Source organism: Vipera ursinii, assembly GCF_947247035.1.
Source record: "Vipera ursinii genome assembly, chromosome: 3".
NCBI lineage: Eukaryota > Metazoa > Chordata > Lepidosauria > Squamata > Viperidae > Vipera > Vipera ursinii.
Window position 1 is genome coordinate 8,514,211 of NC_139516.1, and position 16,582 is coordinate 8,530,792.

The window sequence follows — 16,582 nt, forward strand, 5'->3', positions numbered from 1 at the left end:
AGTGAAAGTTGGACCATAAGAAAGGCTGAGCGCCAAAGAATTGAGGCCTTTGAACTGTGGTGCTGGAGAAGACTCCTGCGAGTCCCTTGGACTGCAAGGCGATCAAACCGGTCAGTCCTAGAGGAGATCAATCCTGACTGCTCTTTAGAAGGCCAGATCCTGAAGCTAAAACTCAAGTACTTTGGCCACCTAATGAGAAGGAAGGACTCCCTGGAGAAGAGCCTAATGCTGGGGAAGATCGAGGGCAATAGAAGAAGGGGACGACAGAGAATGAGGTGGCTGGATGGAGTCACTGAAGCAGTAGGCGTGAGCTTAAATGGACTCCAGAAGATGGTAGAGGACAGGAAGGCCTGGAGGAATGTTGTCCATAGGGTCGCGATGGGTCGGACACGACTTCGCAGCTAACAACAACACATAACACCAGGCATGTCAAACTGCTGGCTCATGGGCCGGATACATCACACCGAAACTGCGCCCACCCCATTGCCGGCAATGGGGAAAAAGCCGTGATATGTCGCACGACGTCACGTGATGTCGCAAGTTTGACACGCCTGCCCTATACCACTCCAGGCAAATGGCTGCCCAATCTCTTCTTGAAAACCTCCAGTGATGGAGCAACCACAGCTTCTGAAGGCAAAGCCGCTCCACCAATTGTTCTCATTTTCAGGAAATTTCTCCTTAGTTCTAGGTTGTATCTCTCTTTGATAAGCTTCCATCCATTGCTTCTGGTCCTGCCTTCAGGTCCTTTGGAGAATGGGTTGTCCCCCTCTCCTCTGTGACAGCCCCTATCATGTCACCCTTAGTGTTTCTCTAGGACAGGGATAGGCCACCTTGGTTCTTTTATGACTCATGGACTTCAACACCCAGAATTCCTGAGTCAGCTATGCTGAGTGGAAAGGGAGAGGTTTCCAAGCTGAGCTGTGCTGGCTCAGGAATTCTGGGAGTTGAAGTCCATGAGTCATAAAAGAGCCGAGGTTGCCTAGGCATACTTAGTTCCCTCAACTGTTCATTGTATGGATTTTGGGGGGTGAATAGACATTTTTGGAGTAAATAGATAGGATCAAACAAAGAAACAAGAAACCATCCATAGGTGATGTGATGACTAGATCCTCACTGCCAATTATCACAAAAGGGTTAAATACATTGATAAACTGTTCATCACTCACTGACCAAAGATTGAAAGATATCCAGCAGAAGTGGCCGTTTTTTTATTGTCTCAAAGCTGTGTTAGATATTTCATCTACCAGAGCAGATTCACGGCCACAATCCTTGGCAACGTTGCATCAAGCAATAACAGACTAAAAAAAATTACCTCAGAAAGATTTCACATTTTTAATCAACAAACTATGGGTTGGCTAGATGGTGTTTATACCTCATTTATACCAAAGAAGATTTTACACCAGCTTGAATATGTGGTCCAGTGTACGGTTGGCTTCTTTAGTGCTTTATAAAGGAATGGTATAAAGTTATGTTTAGCCCTTTTAAAAAAAATAAATTAATACTGTAAGAGGTGGAGAGAACAGATGGCACAAATCTTGAGGTCAGGTTTGGCGTCTAAGTGCAAGATCAAAACACTCCGTGAAACGAGGGTCTTTCACTAAGCAAATCAGGAAAAAAATAACCCATTTGTCGCTTCCCATTTTCGTTTCAATATCCCAAGACCATCTCAGAATTGCAACCTGGGTCCGTGAGAAAAATGAAACTCATCTCTCTAAAATCGTTTCTCCCTCTCTTCAGGGAGGAGAAATAAGGGTTCAAGTTTTGCCGTGTGCTTTTGTTGCTTGTAAAAAAAATAAAAACAACCCCCCCAAAAAAAACAATAAGAGATCTTCACAAAATTATTTTTCCTGCGAAAGGGGAAAAGAAGCAAACTTTGCAGGAAGAGAAGAGTAAGACGTGATTTTGTCGCAGTTTTCAGGCAGCTATGAGAAAGTTGTTTGTTGTAGCCAAAAGGCTATATGTCGTTGCCGTGGGGAGACTGGTGTGAAGGTTTGCTCTCCTGCAGATCACAGGTGCCATTTTCGGAGAGGGCTGAGCTGCCATGGAGAGATTCAGGGGCAGGGGCTTTGTAGAGTAGGCAGGCTAGTAGGAAGAAACACGAGCCCATCACCTGCAAGACACCAAAATGGGGTTTTTAAATCTTTCAGCATGAACACCATGTCTATCTGTTCCCAGTTTCTCAGAATACAAAAGGGAAACAAAAGATAATCTGAGTTGGTATTGATTGGCTCCTTGGATGAAACACAGGAGTCTAAAACATTAGACTAGACTAGACTAGACTAGACTAGACTAGAATATAGAATAGAATAGAACAGAATAGAATAGAGTCTTTATAGAGAATAGAATAGAATAGAATAGAATAGAATAGAATAGGGAATGGAATGGAATGGAATGGAATGGAATAGAATAGAATAGAATAGAATAGAATAGAATAGAATAGAATAGAATAGAATAGAATAGAATAGAATAGAATAGAATAGAATAGAATATGGAATGGAATAGAATAGAATAGAATAGAATAGAATAGAATAGAATAGAATAGAATAGGGAATGGAATGGAATGGAATGGAATGGAATGGAATGGAATAGAATAGAATAGAATAGAATAGAATAGAATAGAATAGAATAGAATAGAATAGAATAGAATAGAATAGAATAGAATAGAATAGAATAGAATAGAATATGGAATGGAATAGAATATGGAATGGAATAGGATAGAATAGAATAGAATAGAATAGAATAGAATAGAATAGAATAGAATAGAATAGAATAGAATGGAATGGAATGGAATGGAATGGAATGGAGTGGAGTGGAGTGGAGTGGAGTGGAGTGGAGTGGAGTGGAGTGGAGTGGAGTGGAGTGGAGTGGAGTGGAGTGGAATGGAATGGAATAGAATAGAATAGAATAGAATAGAATAGAATAGAATAGAATAGAATAGAATAGAATAGAATAGAATAGAATGACAACTTTATTGTCACTTTAAATGTACATTAATCAGCATACATTAAAATGAGATTTCATTGCACACAGCTCTCCAAGGGTAACCACCTTCAATATACACTGCATAAACATGACAAAAAATATGCATATACCCACATATGCACACATATATGACCAGAGAAACAACACAGAGTAGTTCAGATCTATACATATACAGGGCAAGAAATATGAATTTTGCGAGTTTACCAGGTGGATGGCATAGGAACTGAGCTGTTATAAAGCATTGTGCCTCCCCAGATTTCAGAGTAGAGTCAGTCCTCAACATATGACAACAATTGAAACAAGAATTTCCACTGGTTATTAAGTGACTTCCACTCAGTTTTATGACTTGTTTGCCATGGTGGTTAAGCAAATTACTGCAATTGTTAAGCGATTCGTGGTTTGTTGATTGGATCTGGATTCCATCCTTGACTTTGTTTATCAGAAGCTAGCTGGGAAAATCACAAATGGCCATCACTTGATCCCAGGATACTTCAGCTGTTGTAAATGTCTAGTTTAATGAAAAGAAGGACTAGGGGTTGCCACAAAGAAGAGGGGATCAAGCTATTCTCCAAAGCGCCTGAAGGCAGGACAAGAAACAATGGATGAAAACTGACCAAAGAGAGAAGCAACCTAAAACTAAGGAGAAATTTCCTGACAGAACAATTAACCAGTGGAACAGCTTGCCTCCAGAAGCTGTGAATGCTCCAACACTGGAAGTTTTTAAGAAGAGACTGGACAGCCATTTGTCTGAAATGGTATAGGGTTTCCTGCCTGAGCAGGGGGTTGGACTAGAAGACCTCCAAGAATCAGAGGAGGAGGAGGAGGGGCCTGGGGAGCCATCAGAATCAGAGGAAGGCTCTGATGAGATCCAGGACTTACAATCTGATGAAGAACCTAGCCCCTCCACTCGTGCTCAGGATGAGACTCAGATGTGCTGGAAAGCTGAGTCAGTCTTTGAGGACGCACAGCTGGAAGACATTATAGATGCTTGCAAACGCCAACAGGTTACAAGAGCAGGACAGAGGGAGGCAATGGGGCAGCTCCAGGGGAGGAGGAGAAGGCATTAAGAAGCCACACCTTGGGGCTGCATAATAAAAAGGGAAGGTGTGGGTGGTGCTGGTTGCTGAAGGCAACCGTTTGCAAAGGACTCCAGTTTCAAGGGATCATGTTTTGTTTGCTTTGCCTGTGAACTATTTCCTGTTTGACTCATGCTCCATTTTGCCTGTGAACTTGTTCTCTTGCTTTTGCTTTTGGGACAATTAGCAAGTCTGTAACTCAAATAAAAAGGGTTGGTTTTCCAGCCTACTTGTTAAGAGAGGGCTTTGTCTTTGTGAAGTAACAAAGAGGTACGTAGGCTGGGACAGAACATTGCTATTCCATTCCATTGCCTTGGTGGTGCAGTGGTTAGAATGCAGTATTGTATGCAAACTCTGCCGACTGCCAGGAGTTCAATCCTGACAGGCTCATGGTTGACTCAGCCTTCCATCCTTCTGAGGTCGGTAAAATAGGGCCCAGATTGTTGGGGGCAAATAGGCTGACTCTGTAAACCGCTTAGAGAGTGTTGTAAAGCACTATAGAGTGGTATATAAGTCTATAGAAGTTTGCTATTTTTATTGCTATAATCCGGAATTACCTTGAATATCAGACCGGCGATCAGGGTGTACCGACTCATGGCAGAGTTCTGATAGACATAACAAGATCCTTGTTCATCACACTGGCTCTGCCACAAGAGACACGACTTGTCAATCATTGACCCAAAGGCAATGGGGCCCGGGATGCTGCCTACAGAAAGACAAAAATGAAGAGGTGTCATGTATCTCTTGCCTTTCATATTGCCCCAATGTTTCTGGCCTAGCTGGAATGTTTGATTCCATGGTGTCAATCACATTTCATCTTGTCTTTGTTGGAATCAGATTTATTTTCAAAGTTTCTACTGGCCAACATCATATGGAAAATATTACTCCAAAAGAACAAGCAGTAAGACAATATTCGCTCAGAACGGTTCATGACCTCTTTCAAAGACCAGTTCCAAGATCAAACTTATAAATGTTTACAGAAATAGCTTAATAGCAAAAGCAGTCGTCCTTCACAAAAGGAACATTTCTAGCTCAGCGTCTCTACCGGTAGTCCTCAACTTGTGACTTTGTTTTGTCCCATTTTTACCACCTTTTCGCCCCAGTTCTGAAGCGAATCACTGCAGCTGTTACGTGAATAATAATCCAGGCGTTAAGTGAATTTGGCTTCCCCTACCAACTTTGATTGTCGGATGCTGTCTGGCAAGGTCACTTATGGCGATCACATGACCCCAGGAGCAGTGGTGGGATTCAAATAGGTGAACAACCAGTTCTCTGCATGGATGCCACTTCTGGAAATCCATTCTGGGCCTAGGCAACAAAAAATTAGCTACTGGTTCTGCCAAAGTGGTGCAAACTGGCTGAATCCTACCACTGCCCTGGACAGTACAACTGCCATAAATACGTGCATCCAAATTTTGATCACCTGATCATAGGGATGCTGCAATGGCCGTACGTGGGAAAAACAGTCATAAGTCACGTTTTTCAGTGCCGTTGTAACTTTGAGTGGTCACCAAAACAAATAGTTGTAAGTTCAAGGACTGTCTGTATCACGAATGCCAAAATTCCAGCAGTTTAGAACATCTTAATTAACACAAAACATGGAGAAGGCTACAAATACTGTACCTAGTGTTCTCACAACAATCCATTGGATTCCTAGTGCAAATGATCGCTGTCTGTCGGAAACACACCTGGGACACATTTAAAAACAAAGGTAAGCAGGATCGGCTACAGAGTGACTCAAACAGGACAGTTCTGTCTTTTTGTCTTGTACAATTAAGTGTGACAATGTATTAACAAATCAGTAGAACATGATGGACAAAGAAAGACTAGACCAGGGGTAGGCAACCTTGGCTCTTTTATGACTCGTGGACTTCAACTCCCAGGATTCCTGAACCAGCCATGCTGAGGGGAAAGGGAGAGGTTTCCAAGCTGGCTCAGGAATTCTGGGAGTTGAAGTCCACAAGTCATGAAAGAGGCAAGGTTGCCTACCACTGGGCTAGACATCTGTGGGGAAAGTGGCAAGTAGAAATGACAAAGGTGTGTGGTAATGCAAACATCCTCCCTTATGTACTTGTGTACATACAGTAGATAGTCCTCAACATACAACCCATCACAGTAGTTATAAAGCAGGTCAGTCACAGGATTGATCCAATTTTACAATGATTTTTTCAACAGTCATTAATTTATTTATTTATTTATTTATTTATTTAATTTATATACCGCCCTTCTCTCAAGAGACTCAGGGCGGTTAACAGGGCAATACGTAAAAGACAAATACAAAAGTTAAAATTATTAAAACATGATTAAACAATGCCCATAGTACAAATAGTACAAATTTAAAATTAAAGTCATACTAACAAACCCACCCCATCCCATCAGGCCAGGCCCGCTTCCTTAAAGAGATGGGTTTTAAGGTCGCGCCGGAAGGAGCGGAGGTCGGGCGCCATCCGGAGCTCTACCGGAAGATGGTTCCATAAGTCCGGTGCACCCACAGAGAACGCTCTCCCCCTGGGGGCCACCAGTCGGCATTCTTTGACCGGCGGCACCCTGAGGAGGCCCTCTCTGTGGGAGCGTACTGGGCGGAGGGAAGTTGACGCCGGCTGCAGGTGCTCCCCAAGGTATTCTGGACCCATGCCATGGAGGGCTTTGTAGGTCATTACCAACACCTTGAACCTCACCCGGAAGACAACTGGCAACCAATGCAGCTCGCGGAGCAAAGGTGTAACACGGGAGTATCGGGAGACCCCCGACACAACTCTCGCGGCTGCATTCTGTGCCAGCTGGAGCCTCCGAGTGGTCTTCAAGGGTAGCCCCATGTAGAGAGCGTTGCAGTAATCAAGACGAGAGGTCACGAGCGCATGAGTGACCGTGCGCAAGGCATCCCGGTCTAGATAGGGCCGCAACTGGCGCACCAGGCGAACCTGGGCGAACGCCCCCCTAGTTACAGCTACAATATGGTCTTCTAAAGAGAGCTGTGAATCTAGGAGGACTCCCAAGTTGCGAGCCCTATCTACAGGAGGTAATGACTCACCCCCCATAATGAGGGGTGGGATATCCTGAATATCCCGGGATGCCGGTACGCACAGCCACTCCGTCTTGTCGGGGTTGAGACGAAGCCTGTTCCTCCCCATCCAGACCCGGACCGCCTCCAGGCACCGGGACATCACGTCGAGGGCATCACTGGGGTGGTTTGGGGTCGAAATGAAAAGTTGGGTATCATCAGCATACTGATGATACCCAACTCCAAAACCACGAATGATCTCACCCAGCGGCTTCATGTAGATGTTGAACAGAAGGGGCGAGAGGACCGACCCCTGAGGGACTCCACAAGCGAGAGGCCTCGCGGTCGACCTCTGCCCCCCCGTCAACACCGACTGCGAACGTCCCAGGAGATAGGAGGAGAACCACTGAAGAACCGTGCCTCCCACTCCCAATCCCCTGAGACGCCGCAGCAAGATACCATGGTCGATGGTATCAAAAGCCGCTGAGAGGTCTAATAGGACTAGAACAGAGGAGTATCCTCTGTCCCGAGCCCTCCAGAGATCATTCACCAGCGCGACCAATGCCGTCTCCGTGCTGTACCCAGGCCTGAAGCCCGATTGGTACGGGTCTAGATAATCTGCTTCATCCAGGACCAGAGGGAGCTGATGTGCCACCACACTCTCAACAACCTTCGCAAGGAAGCGAAGGTTGGAGACCGGACGAAAGTTATTCAAAACAGCCGGATCCAAGGTAGGCTTCTTGAGGAGAGGTCTCACCACCGCCTCCTTCAAGGCGGCGGGAAAACTGCCCTCACTCAAAGAAGCAGCTATAACCGCCTGGAACCAGCTTCGTGTCCCCTCCCGGGCTGCATAAACCAGCCAGGAAGGGCACGGGTCCAATAAACATGTGGTGGAGCTCAGCCTCCCCATGATCCTGTCCACTTCCTCCGGAGTCACAGGATCGAACTCCTCCCAGATGACATCGACAAGATCACTCGTGTCCTGATCATCCGATACTGCCCAGTCGGAGTCCAAACCGGTCCGAATCCGAGCGATTTTGTCCGACAGATGTTGACTAAATTCCTCGGCACGCCCCTGCAAGGGATCCTCACTGACCTCCTGGTTGAGGAGGGAGCGGGTCACCCTAAACAGGGCGGCCGGGCGATTATCTGCGGACGCGATGAGGGCAGCGAAATAATTAGATCTCGCTACCCTCATCGCAGCGAGATAAGACCTAATATGGGTTCTTAGTCGCAATCGGTCGGATTCAGATCGGGTGGACCTCCAAACGCTCTCTAGGCCCCGTCTCCGACGCTTCATCTCCCGGAGCTCCGCGGAAAACCATGGAGCCCATTGGGATCTGCGCCGGGTCAGGGGCCGCAAGGGTACAACTCGGTCAAGTGCCTCCGTGGCCGTCCTTTCCCAGGCCTCCACTAAGGCATCCGCCGAGCTGTGAGCTGGGGAGGCAGGTGGGGCCCCCAGCGCTGCCTGAAACCTCTCAGGGTCCATTAAGCGCCTGGGGCGGAACCATCTAGTTGGCTCAACAACCCCACAGTGGGGGGTGGCAAAACGGAAGACCAGCCGCAGGAGATGATGGTCGGTCCATGACAGGGGCATAACAATTGGGGAGCCCCCACCAAGATCATCTAACCACCGACCAGATAAGAAAACCAAGTCAAGGGTGTGGCCTCCCTCATGGGTTGGTCCATGAATTACCTGCGTCAGGTCCATGGCCGTCATGGAAGCCATGAACTCCCGAGCTAACTCAGATACTCCTCCCAGGGATGGTAGATTGAAGTCTCCCAAAACCATTAGTTTAGGAAACTCAATCACCAGCCCTGAGAGGATATCGAGAAGCTCAGGCAGGGCTGCTGCTACGCGACTAGGCGAAAGGTACGCGAGCAGCAAGCCCAACTGCGCCCTAGGACCAAACCTCAATAAGAGAGATTCACACCCGACTATCTGAAGAACGGTGGCCTCCTGCGGACATAAGGTCTCCCTCATAACTACAGCCACTCCCCCACCCCTACCCTGAGTCCGAGGCCGGTGTAGCACCCGGAAGCCTGGTGGGCAGAGATCCACCAGGGGGATACCACCCTCTGGGCCCAACCAGGTTTCCGTAATGCAAGCCAGGTCCGCTTGCTCACCCTCGACTAAATCCCGGACGAGGGGAGCCTTATTAACAACGGACCTGGCATTTAGGTACACCAGTCGGAGCTCAGGTGGCTGCACATCCCCGCTCCCAGAGCCTTGGGTCGAAGGCAGAGGGTCGGAGCGTCTCACCGCTTGGAGATAGCGGAGAGGCCCTCCCGGAGGTCGATACGGCCCTCTGATCTTACATCTGCAGCCATTCCCTATCGTCGTGGGAATTGGCATTCCCACGACCCGCTCCAGAGCTCCAGAGATGACCGACCCCGGCTCCCTCTCAACGCGATCTCTACTAGGCCTGGTCTGAACAGCAGTTGGCAGAGTGCCCCCTCTCTCCAACCAACCACAACCCTCCCCCCTCCCCCACAACCCTCAGGTGGCATTAAGTGAATGCCACCATTGTTAAGCAAACCAATGGCTCACTAGGGGTACAGTTTTGCTGAAAAGCAGAAGTAACTGCCAGTTTGGGGAAAAACCATCATAGAACATGGTCCCATGACAGTGGGATGTTGCAAATGGCTGTAAATATGGCTGCTTTGCCAAGTGCCTGAAATTCAGTCATATGACTATGAAGGGGACCCAACCATTGGAACTTTGAATCCGGGTCGTAAGTCCCTCTTTTCAACTCAGTCATCATTTCGAATGATTGCTAAGCTATCAGTTGTAAGTCGAGGACTACATGTACAAGCAGGGAAGGCTAGATTCTATATTACAACATGACTATGCAGGCTCCATCCTTTAGAAGCCACTGCAGTTGAATGGATCCCTATGAAACTTGGACTAAAATAGGGATGAGTGTTTTCCTGTTTAATTTGCTGTGGGAAGCCATACTAGCCCCAGTTACTGTTTTAGCAGATCATGTGAGCAAGGCCATCACATTAAGCCAAGATTAAATTTATTTATTTCAGCAAAACCTGCAATGGTACACATTCTAAACCAAATAATAGGTTAAATGTATCCTTAAGCACAATGGTGTACACCCATATTGTATAATTCGTTGGAATAAAAATGGTTAGTTGGTTAGTTTGATTGATTCATTTGTGACTCAGGATGTTGTAGGAACTTAGGCAATCATTTTAATCAGGTTGTGTGAACAACCAGACCATATGTTTGACTACCATATATAACTATAGCCATTTCTGGTTTGCTCACATCGTTAGTATTTAAGGTGTAATGTGAACTCAGTTTTGTTCCTATAGCCAATCTTGATCTGGAGTAATAACTAATTTGCCTGCAGACTTAATTTCAAAAAGAAAGAAAGAAAGAAAGAAAGAAAGAAAGAAAGAAAGAAAGAAAGAAAGAAAGAAAGAAAGAAAGAAAGAAAGAAAGAGGTGCTGGAGTTTAGATCAGGGTTGAGGAATTCTGGGAGTTGAAGTCCACAAGTCTTAAAGTGGCCAAGTTTGGAGACCCCTGATTTTGACAGTTAAAAAAAACTCTCTTTTCGGCTCAGCTTTGAGAAAATAAGTCTTATTTTCTCTGGCTTACCGTAATGTAGCTGTCAACGCAGGAATGCTACTTAGGAATGTGAAGAGAATGATAAGAAACATGAAAACCAAAAGAAGAGTCCTTCTTTCACATGAAGATGTACATTTCCCTGCCGTAGCCAAGCCAGAGACTGAAGAGTTGGGTCCAACAATGCAGTTGCATTCATGATAAACCTTAGGAAACAAGAATGGTAGTTTAGAACAGCTGTAACACAATGTCTACTTCTTTTCTTTAGCCAATGTTCCTCAGGCATGCTGGCTGAGGAATTCTGGGAGTTGAAGTCCACAAGTCATAAATGGGCCAAGTTTGAAGACCCCTGAAATATGTGAAAAACCGGTTCTCTGTGTGGATGCCGCTTCTGGAAGTCCGTTCTGGGCCTGGGCAACAAAATTAGCTACCAGTTCTACTGAACTGGTGCAAACTGGCTGAATCCCACCACTGGGTACCGCTCATATTTTGCATGCAAACATTCCTCAAATCAGCCCACAGTATCTGGTCATACATGTACAGCATCTGGTCTGTACAGGTGCACAATTGAGAGAACTAGGTACGTCTAGTCTAATGAAGAGAAGGACTAGCCGTGATATGATAGCAGTCTTACAGTATCTGAGGGGCTGCCACAAAGAAGAGGGGGTCGACCTATTCTCCAAAGCACCCGAAGGCAAGACAAAAAACAATGGATGGAAACTGATCAAGGAGAGAAGCAACCTAGAATTAAGGAGAAATTTCCTGACAGCGAGGACAATTAATCAGTGGGATGGCTTCTCTCCAGAAGTTGTGGGTGTTCAGTGGAGGTTTTCAAGAGGAGATAGGACAGCCATTTGTCTGGAATGGTGTAGGGTCTCTTGACTGAGCAAGGGATGGGTGGACTAGAAGACCTTCAAGGTCCCTTCCAATTCTGTTGTTCTGTCAAAGTCAAAGAAGGACTAGAAATGAAAAGAAGGAGTGACATGATATCTGTCATGGTTCTGACAGATGAAACTCTTCAAAGAACTTCGAGGCATTGTTTACCTTAAAGAATCTTTATTCAAGGAGCATAGCATCAGCAAAGCCAAAATCTGAATTCCCCTCCCCAAGGACATAGTATCGAGCACAATTCCCTCCTCTAATTAACAGTCATAAATCACATTCTCCAATTATTTTATTTTTATTTATTTTAATTCCATTTATATCCCGCCCTTCTCCGAAGACTCAGGGCAGCTTACAAGCTTAGCAGTAGCCTTCATTCTATGTATATGCCTGCTTATTAGGGCTTTCGCCCCCCCCCCCAAGCGGCATTATTACAAAGTCAGCTTAATTGCCCCCAACAATCTGGGTCCTCATTTTACCTACCTCGGAAGGATGGAAGGCTGAGTCAACCTTGAGCCTGGTGGGACTCGAACCTGCACTAATTGCAGGCAGCTGGTGTTACTTAAGGAGGGATTAGCCCACTGCTATGTATGAAATGCGGCCTTTCCCTCCTGTTCTCCAATCCGCCATTTCTTATCATCTCTTATTTCAATAACCTTGGTTCTCACACTAGCTACAGTATTGTTATGTCTCGCTAAACTCCCATGCACATTCCTCCTCTCCCCCCCCAGTATCATCTAATTCTAACTCTAATTCTAAGAGTAAAACATAAGAAGGAAAACGGCTGCATCTCCATATGTTGTCAAAGCAAAAACATACGATGTTAGCAGCGCTGACAATAGCAATGTTCCAATATCTCAGGGGCTGCCCCCAAGAGGAGGGAGTCAAGCTATTCTCCAAAGCCCCTGAAGGCAGGATAAGAAGCAACAGATGGAAACTAATCAAGGAGAGAAGCAACCTAGAACCAAAGAGGGATTTCCTGACAGCGAGAACAATTAATCAGTGGAGCAGCTTGTCTGTGGGTGCTCCAACTCTGGAAGTTTTCAACAAGAGACTGGACAGCCATTTGTCTGGAATGGTATAAGGTCCCTTGCTTGAGGAGGGGGGGTTGGACTAGAAGACCTCCAAGGTTCCTTCTCACCCTATTGTCCGCGTTCTTTGTAGTCAATATAAAGTTGGAATTGCCAGTCTCTGATCGATGGGATAAATTGAAAAGCCCTCCAAGTATGAACTCTGTTTAAGCTTGGTTAGGGCTTTTGAAGTGTATGTGTGGAGACAGAGAGGGCCAAAACAGGAAGAAAAGGAAGGATTCCTTTTTTCTGCTCACGCCCTAAGTTGGATTACTGCAACACACTCTAGATGGGGCTATCCTTGAAGAATATTCGGAAGCTACATCTGGCACAGAATACAGCAATTTATGTAATTCTAGAGGCCCCTGAGGTGTCCCATGTGATACCACTATTGTGCAAACTGCACTACAGGTAATCCTCAACTGATGGCTACAACTTGGCCCAAAGTGAGGCGGTCGTTAAGTGAATGTTGCCCCATTTTACCACCTTTCTTACCACCGTTGTTGTGAATCACTGCAGCAGTTAAGTTAGTAACATGGTTGTCAAGTGTTCAAAAATCAGATCCTTGACAACTGACAGTTGCAGTGTCCCGGGGTCATGTGATCACCTCTTTGTGACCTCCTGTCAAGCAAAAAAAATCAATAGAGAAGCCAGATTCACCTAACAACTGTGGCAAGAAAGGTCGTAAGATGGGGCAAAGCTCAAAAAATGTCTCACCTAGTAACAGAAACGTTGGGCTCAACTGTGGTCGTAAGTCGAGGACTACCTGTATCCTTTTCGTTTGTATCCTGCATACACCAAACATGCTTATTTCACAGCATTGATGATTAGGAATCGAAGCAAAAATGATCTTCCCATCCATCCTTCCATCCACATCCTTCCACACACAGATCCAAAGATGCTTTTTTTTCTCCCCCCAAAAGACAACTGGGGTTTCTTGATATTTTTTTTCCTTTGAAAATGTTTCAATTCTGAAGAAGCTTCTTGGATGAAAAGCGAAATGTTTTCAAAGAAAAAAAACCCTAAGAAAGTCCAGTTGGCTTTTGGGGGAAAGAAAAAAAAAAGCAGCACCTTTGGGGCAACCATGACCTGGGGCAGGCAACCCTGGCTCTTTTATGACTCGTGGACTTCAACTCCCAGAATTCCTGAGCCAGCATGGCTCAGCTTGGAAACCTCTCCGTTTCCCCTCAGCACGGCTGGCTAAGGAATTCTGGGAGTTGAAGTCCATGAGTCATAAAAGAGCCAAGGTTGCCTACCCCTGATCTAGAGCATTTCAGTATATTAGTTAAGCTTTACCTCAGGGATAGGCAACCTTGGCTCTTTTATGACTGGTGGACTTCAACTCCCAGAATTCCTGAGCCAGCATGGCTCAGCTTGGAAACCTCTCCGTTTCCCCTCAGCATGGCTGGCTCAGGAATTCTGGGAGTTGAAGTCCATGAGTCATAAAAGAGCCAAGATTGCCTACCCCTGACCTGGATGATGGAGAATCTCCATAGACATATGAAAGCAGAGTCAACGTTAATTGTTTGGTTACATATCAACAGGGTTTGGGCCCAAGGAGGAGAACAGGTGAAGGCTGACATCCTGCATGCACCTTTTCCCGACTGTCGTGATTTCTTGAGGCTGTCTTGCAACCAGCGTGGCAGGCGGAGTAGTATGTTATGCCATCGTTCCCACACACGGGATTGTAGGTCTCACGCAGGCAGTGGCACTCCATGTTGCAGGGGTCAGACAGGTTGAGGTGGCCTTGCAGTAAGATGCTAAACAAAACATATAATTGGTCAATATATTTTCTTCCTAACCTAATCAATTGGGATGCTTGAAAGCAATATGCAAGGCAAGAAGGAGATTTACCCAGCTAAGGATTGCTGATATATTGCAATAGTTATGAGATGCTAGTTTGAGACCAGCTAGAAGTGGCAATTCGTGTCAGCCGTGAGTGTACAGCATCCTTGGGCACCTACCGTATCAATGCCTCAAACCTTAATTTTAATACCTGTCCTGCCCCCCCACCCCCACCCCATACATTTATTTTAGTGATCAGAATTGGGTATCAGGCAGTGTCTGTACTTCCAACAGTGGTTCGGGGTAGTAATGTCTCTGGAAGACTGTAAAGAAAATCCAAATGCTGTAGTATTTGTGGATTATTTATTAAAAATCTAATGTTTGCTACTCAGTTGATCTTCTCTGGCTGCCATTCTTCCATAGAATAGGAGATGGATGGATGGATAAATGGAAGGGTAGATAAAGTGGATAATAGTGGGTATCTGATGGCTAGATATGCTGTGTGCAGTAGATGACAAAGGATAGCTAGTTAGATAGTTGACTAGATAGATAGATAGATAGAGAGAGAGAGAGAGAGAGAGAGAGAGAGAGAGAGAGAGAGAGAGAGAGAGAGGCAGAGACAGAGACAGAAAGACAGACAGACAGACAGACAGACAGACAGACAGACAGACAGACAGAGGTTTTTAATGTGATGTTATTCTTTTGTAGCCTTAATCTGGAATAGCCTCCTTTGCAAGGGGATTGTTCTTCCTCTGCTTACCTTCCGTCGTGCGTTTGGGTCACTCCAGCCATGGGCATGTTGGGACAATGAATAAAAAAGATAAAAATTGCCAGCAGACTCGACATGGTGCACAAGAAACAAAACTTGATGATCCCTGAACAGCGCAGCTTAAATTTGTTCACAATGAACCCGCCGAGGAAAGTGCCGCCACCTCCTGCCGGAACCACAAGGTAGCCTTCCAAAAGGAGAGGAAACAGCTGTGTCATTTTCTAATCTACTTGTTTATTATTTAAATCATATTCGGTGTCATGGACAAGCTGCCTTTTCAGTATTAGAATCTCCTCTGACATTTAACATTGTAAGCTGTCCAATGTCAGCCTGTGGTAAGATGGGCAGCCCATAAAAATTTTAAGAAATAATAATAGCATTATTTCCATGATCCAAATTTTGAGATAGTTGGGCTGGAAGATAGCGCAACTCAGAGTTAAATGCTTAAATGAGGCCTTTAACCTGGATCACCACTGAGTCCAAAGCCCTAACCACTGCCCTACCTCTTCTACTATAGTTGTACCCTCAAACCATCGTATTAACCTGGCATTCATTAGCATCCCAATCAAAATGCAGAGATGGTTAAGAATTGCAGAAAAGTCTATGTGGTTGTTTTTTTTTTGTCCGAAAATTGAAGTCTGCTTTGACTTGTGCTCAATTACTTATTAACTGTGAGGACTTTGGAGCTCCCTAAGCTTGGTGGTTTAATAATAATAATAATAATAATAATAATAATAATAATAATAATAATAATAATAATAATAATAATAATAATAATAATAATAATAATAATAATAAGTTGGAAGGGACCTTGGAGGTCATCTAGTCCAACCCCCTGCTCAGGCAGGAAACCCTATACCATTTCAGGCAAATGGCTGGCCAGTCTCTTCTTAAAAACTTCCAGTGTTGGAGCATTCACCACTTCTGGAGGCAGGTTGTTCCACTGGTTAATTGTTCTAACACTCAGAAAGTTTCTCCTTAGTTCTTGGTTGCTTCTCTTCTTGACTAGTTTCCATCTGTTCCTTCTTTTCCTGCCTTCAGGTGCTTTGGAGAATAGCTTGACTCCCTCTTCTTTGGGGCAGCCCCTGAAATATTGGAACACTGCTATCATGTCACCCCTCACCCTTCTCTTCGTTAAACTACACATACCCAATTCCAGCAACCGTTCCCTATATGTTTTAGCCTCCAGTCCCCCAATCATCTTTGTTGCTTTTCTCTGTACCCTTTCTAGAGTCTCAACATCTTTTTTACATCATGGTGACCAAAACTGTATGCAGTATTCCAGGTGTGGCCTTACCAAGGCATTGTAAAGTGGTATTAGTACTTCACGTGATCTTGATTCTATCCCTCTGTTAATGCAGCCTGCGTTGGCTTTTTTGGCAGCTGCAGCACACTGCTGGCTCATATTGAAGTGATTGTCCACTAGGACTCTGAGAT

At 45.3% G+C, this 16,582-nt stretch overlaps 1 protein-coding gene across 1 annotated transcript in view; it reads right to left on the reverse strand.

The window, feature by feature from the left end:
• Positions 1–1,951: 1,951 nt before the first annotated feature.
• The window catches only part of SLCO4A1 (solute carrier organic anion transporter family member 4A1), a gene marked incomplete at its 5' end in the record, with an annotated part of 29,429 nt that continues 14,798 nt past the window's right edge, over positions 1,952–16,582 (reverse strand). Inside the window, 6 exons of the mRNA XM_083360841.1 lie at positions 1,952–2,110; positions 4,616–4,764; positions 5,682–5,746; positions 10,673–10,845; positions 14,186–14,351; positions 15,137–15,332. Coding sequence (XP_083216967.1) covers positions 1,955–2,110; positions 4,616–4,764; positions 5,682–5,746; positions 10,673–10,845; positions 14,186–14,351; positions 15,137–15,332 — 905 coding nt within the window. The 3' untranslated portion in view covers positions 1,952–1,954. The remainder of the gene's footprint in view (positions 2,111–4,615; positions 4,765–5,681; positions 5,747–10,672; positions 10,846–14,185; positions 14,352–15,136; positions 15,333–16,582) is intronic.